General features: G+C 43.4%; 1 protein-coding gene across 1 annotated transcript in view; it reads left to right on the forward strand.

The window, feature by feature from the left end:
- Window positions 1-7,634, forward strand: part of Plcl2 (phospholipase C like 2) — a 185,573-nt gene that overhangs the window by 163,802 nt on the left and 14,137 nt on the right. The window contains exon 5 of the mRNA XM_013355475.2: window positions 6,570-6,679. Within this exon, the coding sequence (XP_013210929.1) occupies window positions 6,570-6,679 (110 nt within the window). The remainder of the gene's footprint in view (window positions 1-6,569; window positions 6,680-7,634) is intronic.

Below are 7,634 nucleotides of genomic sequence, written 5' to 3' on the forward strand. Positions count from 1 at the left end.
ACACAGTAATGTATTGTGTGTCAGCCTTCCACGGGACCATGTCCTCATACACACTCAGAATTAACTGTAGCCTCTGACTTTATATGGTGGCAGTATGCTGAAAAACCCTGGTCTCTTTGTCTCTCCCTGTCTCTCCGTGTCTGCCTCTGACTATCTGTGTGTCTGTGTGCAAGACAGAAGACGAATTCAGGTATTGTTCCTCTGACACCACTTTAAATAAAAAATAAGACAGGTACTCTTTATCGCCTGGGCTTATGAAGTAGATCAGGTTGGCTTGCTAGCATGGGCCAGGATCCCCCAGTCTCTGTAAATCCCTCCCCTGCCAGCACTGGGATTACAAACAAGGGCCTTCACACCTGACCCTTCTACATGGATTCTGGGGACCAAACTGAGTCCTTCTGTTCACATAGCAAGTGCTTTGCTGACTGCACCACCTGCTCTGCCCTCTTCTGCCTCCTTAGCAGGTGCTACATGGGGTCATTTTCCTTTAAAGAAAACACGACTACCTTGTGCTTTCAGTAGAGTCTGCCGTGTAGTTTAAACCAAACTAGTGTTTGGGGCACTGCCTAGTAGGAAAAATGTAATTATTTTGTCAACAACCAACTGCAAGATATTGTGATAAGTTATGTGTGGCTCTACAATGTACAAAATTATACAGATGTGTTCTGGAAGAGTGTTTGGAAGCCAAGCAGACACAAGGAGATAGACCTTGTTCCTGAGAGAAAAAGAGCTGTGTTCCTTTATCCCATTATTGTTGACCTGGTTTCTGTTTCTGAACGTGAAGATTCCCCCACAGCAGGATGCTTACCCCTGCCTCCACACAGGGCCACAGCAGACTCTGTTACTCTCCACAGTGTGCTCTTTAGAACGTCAAGACTATTTCGTACACAATTTAGAACTTCTCAATACAGATTTTGCAGATGAGTATCATAGAAGTAATTTTCTCAGGTTAAACAAAATTCCAGTTATCTTCAAACTACCTGTGTTTTATTATCTCTAATCTTAAGAAAAATACTTGAGTCTTTAGGCTAGAAAGTGCCATGTTTTAGTTCCCAATGCTGCAAATGGGGGGGCAGGCACCCAAAACAGACTTTTTTTTTTTTTTGATGTGCATCTTTCCCCACTGGTAACAGCCCAGAGGTGTCTGCTGATGGATTGTTACCAGCTGTTTCTGGTCTTCTTATCCCAGAAGAAGCTACTTTGGGTAGTTCTTCATCTTCCTGTCCTACTAAACAGGCCTTATGAAAACCTGTGTGGGTGCTACCACTGTGTGCCACAGTTGAGTGGCTGTCACTAAACAGATGCAGTGGTCATTGGTGAGCATAGAGGGACTTTCATGCCTCTTGGTCCCTAGCGTAGCTAATAGGAAGAGGAGAATAGGAGCTGTCTCCACCAGCTGACCCAAGAGAAGCCCCAGAGTAGCAGTGTTGTTTCTGCACAGAGAGATAGAAACTGAGAGGCCTGGGCCCAGCCTGCCAGCACTCATCACTGAGCTGTTCTGCCTGCTCCCTGCCTGTGTCCCAGGCTCGGAGCGAGGGGCACTTAGCACATAGCCGTATTTCACAGAGCTTCATGTGGGAGGGGTTGACCAGTTCTCTTGTTTTGTATGATTTCTTAAGTAAAAGCATGATGTTCTTTCTTAGTGTGATGGTTTAAAAGAAATTGGCCCCCCAAGGAAGTGGCCTTGTTGGGGGAAGGGTGTCACTGTGAGGGTGGACTTTGAGGTCTCAATAAAAGTTCAAGCCACACCTAGTGAAACTTGAGACTCTTTACTTCCTGTTGCCTACAAGTCAAGATATAGGACACTTGGCTTCTTCTACAGCACAATGTCTGTATGCCGCCATGCCAACCATGATGATAATGGACTAAGTCTCTGAAAATGTAAGCCATCCCAATGAAATGTTTTTATTTTATAAGAGTTGCCACGGTCATGGTGTCTCTTCACAGCAAGAAAAACCCAAACTAAGGCACTTAGGTTTTCATAAATGTAAATTTGTCTGATTACTTTTAGTTTGTTTTATTAGAATAAAATAATTTTAAATAACCCACTATACAATTTATCTTAAGTTTTACATTGTACCACATGGACTTTCTTCCATATGGCATGCCTCCTAGTATAAAAATCTTAGTTGATATTACACATACATATATTTTGGCTCTGGTTTCAAACAAAGTCATTGTTATATATTCTTGTGTCATCATTTTAATGCTATTGCCATCTTGGCTATATGATACCTAAAATCCTTGCCATTGGGTTCCTTGACAAAATTATGAATAGATATGCTGACTGCCTAACTACAGGTTTCTGTTCTCACTCTGCTGGGTATGCATCTTTACAGAGTAGTTGGTATGTCTAAGTAATGAGTTTTGGTAGTGTTTAGTATGACATGTAATCATGCTTACCGGTGGTATGTAATTAATAAATGTTATTTGCTGACCTTATAATGTTTTCATTTCAACAATAAAGAATTACTCTCATTATGCAAAATGGTGAGATTTTTTTTGTTTTAATATTAGAGATAATTGACTACTGATCTATAGAAACAGGGAAGTGCTCTAAAACACTCACATGGCAAATGTTCCCACTTTCTTCTTGAAGTAACTGTTCCTCTTTAAGTTTCATGTTAGAATCTTAATAAGTGAAAACATTGTTGAAGATAATTTAAAACTTCATGTCTTTGTGAGGTAAACAGTGAGTAGAAAGAAAAATGTAGATTCTTGCCTGCCCCTCCCCACCTACTTCCTATCCACTCTTCTCTTGAAGTTGAGACAAAGTTTACAGTCTTGTAACCCTAGATCTTGAGCCTGGCTCCAGTGTGTACCTGCTGCACATGCTCTCCAGTCTGTCCCAGCTTCCTGCTCTCCTGCTCCAGCTCTTCTCCAAGAAAACCTTGCTCTGCCTTCTTGTTAGAGCCCTTCACAGCCCTTGCTAAAATGCCTATGGCTCTACCCATCCCAAACTCCCAAACCATAATCTTCCAGAGGTAGAAAGTCTGCATGTTAGGTGCACTGGGGGTGATGAGGTTTGAGATCGTCTCCCGAGTCCTTGGACTCTCCAGTGAGGTCTGTCCCCATCCTCCTCTGACAAGCTGTGAAAGCCCCCCACAGCCACTTCCCTGGCTGTCCATCAGCTACAGACTCATGCCCACCACTTCTTCCTCCCTATGCCCTTTACTTCCCTCTGATTTAACAATGGGGGCTTTAAAAACAGATCTGGGACAGGCTGTATGACTTAGTTTAACATTTTTGTTTATCTATTTGTTACCAGCCACTGTAGAGTTTGCCCTATTCTTTAAACAGAATTATAAACGCTTTATAAAAGGAGAAGGAACCCTATTTTTAAGTTTCTTAATAAGATAGGGTGTTTTTCATTGAGTTAGTTCTTTGCTGTAAATATTTGTAAATAGGAGGTTACTTAACATCTAACCTAAGCAAGTCCTTTATGTCTACTGTGGAACAACAATCTTAAAAAAACTGTGACTTGCTAGAGTAATTCCTGGTAAGTTATTGCTAAGGTGTGTGTGTGTGTGTGTACATGTTCTTATGAACATGTACATATATGAGTGTGCGTGTGTATGGAAGACAGACGTCACCCCCAGTTCTTTAGCCACCGTTCACTAGTTTTTGAGACAGTGTGACTTACTGGTCTGGAGCTCATCAATTAGACAAGTCTAACTTTCCAGCTAGTCCCAGGGATCCCTGTCTCCACTCCTTACGTACAAGATCACAAACACACATCATCACAGGACTTTTTTTTGTGCACAGTTTCTCACAAGCGCATGTGCCATCACACCTGGCTTTTGCACAAGTTCTGGGGATCACACGTGGGTCTTTATGCTTACATAGTGTCTTAGGGTTTCTTTTACTTAGAAGAGATGCCATGACCACAGCAACTCTCATACAGGAAAACTCTTACTTGAGGTGATGACTTATAGTTCATTATCATCGGGACAGGGAGCATGGTGGCATGCAAGTAGATATCTTGATCAAAAGGCAACAAGAAGTGGACTGTGACATTAGGAGAAGCTTGAGCACAGGAAACCTCAAAGTCCACCCCATAGTGATACACTTTCTTCACCAAGATCACACCTACTCCAACAAGGCTACACCTCCTAATAGTACCACTCCCTTTGGGGCCATTTTCCTTCAAACCACTGTTTCCACTCTCTGGCCTCCAAAATCTAATAGCCATAGCATAATGCAAAAATGCATTCAGTCTAACTTCAAATGTCCCCATAGTCTATAACAGTCTCAAACTTTTATTTAAAAGTATAAAGTTCAATGTCTCTTCTGAAATGTATATAGTCTCTTAACTGTAAAATAAAAATAAAAAAGCAGATCAATACTTCCAACATATAATAGCACAGGATATACATTACCATTCCAAAATGTAAGAAAGGGATAGCAAGGAAATACTGGACCAAAGCAAGACTGAAAATCAGCCTGGCAAACTCCAAACTCTGCATCTCCATGGCTGATATCTGAACGCTCTTCAGATCTCCAATTCTGTTCAGCTTTGTTGACTGCAACACACTTCTTTCTTTTGGGCTGGTTTCCACTCCCTTTTAGCAGCTCTCCTTGGCATGGTTCTGGCATCTCCAACATCTTGGGATCTCCAAGGTAATCCAGGCTTCACCTTCACAGCTTCACACAATGACATCTCTGGGCCACCACTCAGGGACACCCCTGACACATGCCTTTCTTCAAAGGCTTTCCTTAGACACAGAGGGAGACTCCAGAGCCCATTTCTTCTCTCTTTAGTTCAAAATCCAGAACCACATGGCTAAAGCTACCAAGTTCTGCTGCTTTTGGGGACTGGAACATGGCCCCCCTTTTCAATTACATGCTCACCAGCTTTTGGTTATCCGTGGTTTTTATCACTGCCTAAACTTGGTTGTCCTGGAACTTGATCTGTAGATCAGGCTGTCCTCAGACTCAAAGATCTGCCAGCCCCTGCCTTCTTAGTGCTGGAATTAAAGGTGTGCACCACCACACTCACCTCTAAGCTTAGCTGGGTGGGGTCTTGCCCTCACTGCAGCCCCATGTATCAGTTTCTGATTAATGTGTACAGACACTAAGAAATAACGTTGTCATTCACTGTATGGAGCTGTTTTGAAGTGTTGTCATGTAGGAAGGGAATTAGAAGATGGAACACTCAACCAACAGTGAAAGCAGACGGAACAGCACAGAAAGGCAGGTATAACAGCAGACACCTGCAGTCCACCATTCTGGAGGCTGAGGTAGGAGGACTGAATTAAACTTGAAGGCCCAGTGAGATGGTTCAATGGTGAAAGGAATTTGCCACCAAGCCTGCCAACCTGAGTTTGGTCTCAGGACCTACATAGTGAAAGGAGAGAACCTACTTGAGCAAATTGTCCTTTCATGTGATGCTTGCACATGTAAACACACACACACGCACACACATGCTCAAATCACACAAGTACACAAATATATAAATGTAAAGAAAATGGATACCACTTTAAAAATAAGTAAATAATAAAACTCAAAGTAGGGCTGGTGATACATCTCATTATTACAGTGCTTGCTTCCTATGCATGAGACCCATACAGTGTCTTACCAGGTTTACAGTAATTATATATTCTTGTAAATGCAGTAACTAGCAGACATGTGCTTTCTCAGCGTCTGTCAGTAGGCACTGGTCAGCTCCACCCTGGCTCACCAACAGTTCAGGCCCTGTGACTGTGAAAGCGTGAGCAAGAGCTCTGCACTTGTGCAGTGAGCTGCACTGTGCACTGTGCACAGACAGAAATGAGACTCCGAGCAGCACGTGTGGAGAGGGAGGACTGTGGTGCACTGTGTATTTCTGTTGACACGGAGAAAGCACAGCGGAAGATTAGTACACTAGAAATGAGCAGGAGGGCAGAGGTGGAGGACAGCGGGTGGGAGCAAGACCTACCCGAACATACCTTGATAGCCTTTGGAATTAGGTTAAGTTTTGAATAAATTTTGTAGATTTATTTTTGGAAAACATTTTTTTTGTAAAACAAAAGCACCTACATACTGTCACAAGCAAACAGTGAGCCAACAATTGAACCTGATTATGCTTTGTCCGTGAGAGAGCCACACAGATGACAAGACTTAACGCGCATTCTCGGTAAGACCTGCTGTAAGGACAAAAGTGATGGAGCTAACTTCAGCTCAATAGTCTTACCATTAAACAAAACTGACACTGACCTTTCCTGACAGGAAGTATGTGTCTTTGCATCCTGTTCATCGCCTGTGCCAGTGTTGGGTCCTCAGTAGAGATGACCCTAGATACCTATGTCAGTTTTAGCTCCTTTTCTGGTTGTGGGCAGCCTATCTAAAAGAAGCAGGTGCGAATGACAATTGTAGACCTGCGAGGAACATTCACTGGCCTCAGATACTCTCCATCTTCGATGTGTGGAATCTCCCATCTTTCCTCTCTTACAGTCTTAAATAGACACATTGATGGAATTCCAGTGTGTCTTGGGATTGTTGTAGATATGCCTAGAAAATACATGTTCCCAGTTCATTGCCTCCTATAGGATGGGGAAGTAATAACCTCCATTTGTTTTTATTTCTCTCAGCCATGGAATTCCATGAACACTTGCACAGCATAGGCACCAAGGAGGGACTGAAGGAACGGAAATTGCAGAAGGCGGTGGAGAGCTTTACTTGGAATATTACAATCTTAAAGGTACTGTATTTGTTACTTTTCTGTTGCTATGGTAAAATACTACAACAAAGGCAACTTACAGAATTTATTTTTCTTACCATCCAGAAGGATGAGTCCCTTAAAGCAGGGATGCTCAGTAGCAAGCAGGTATGGCCAGAGCTGGAGCCTGGGAACTCATATCCTCAACCACAAATATGAAACAGAGCAGTCTGAAGTGGGACAAGGCTGTAAAACTTCAAACCCCAGTCCCAGTGACATATGTCCTTCAGCATAGCAGTGCCTTCCAAACCTCCCCACAGCGCCTCCGGCGGGAAGGGAAGTGCCTGTGCCTGTGCCCGTGCCCGTGCCCGTGCCCGTGCCCGTGCCCGTGCCCGTGCCCGTGCCCGTGGAGGGTGTATCTCATTTCAGCCATCACATTCCAGTCTCTCGTTTCCATGGGCTTATGGCCATAGCGTAATATAAAATGGATTTAGTATAACTTCAGAAGTCCCCATAGTCTTTCACAGTCTTGACATTTTAAAGTCTCCTTGAGGTTCAAAGATAATTTCTACTATAACCCCTGTAAAATAAAACATAAGATTATATACATCCAACATATAATAGCACGGGATATACATTACCTTTTCAAAAGGGAGGAATGGGGACACGGGGGGAAATACCTGCAAGATCTAGCAGGTGGATTGCCAAGTCCTATGGCTTCATGTCCACTTTCAGGAATTTTAATTTTAAGGGGTTTAGATGGCTCCTCCCCTCCAGCTTTGCTGGAGTTCACTCAGAATTCACTCGGGTTGATTCCGTGCCCTGTATGCAGCTCTCCTGGTACCCCACAGCTCTGTCATCTCTAGCCCCTTGTGATCTCCATTGCATCCCAAGCTTTCCTTTCCGAGCTTCATGTGAGGGCTTCTCAGGGCCTTTACAAAGGTGTCCCCTGCCCGTGTTGCGCTGCCTGAGAGGCTCTGACACTGGAGGAGAAGAC

This window comes from Microtus ochrogaster, unplaced genomic scaffold, assembly GCF_000317375.1.
Source record: "Microtus ochrogaster isolate Prairie Vole_2 unplaced genomic scaffold, MicOch1.0 UNK137, whole genome shotgun sequence".
In the NCBI taxonomy this organism is placed as follows: Eukaryota; Metazoa; Chordata; class Mammalia; order Rodentia; family Cricetidae; genus Microtus; species Microtus ochrogaster.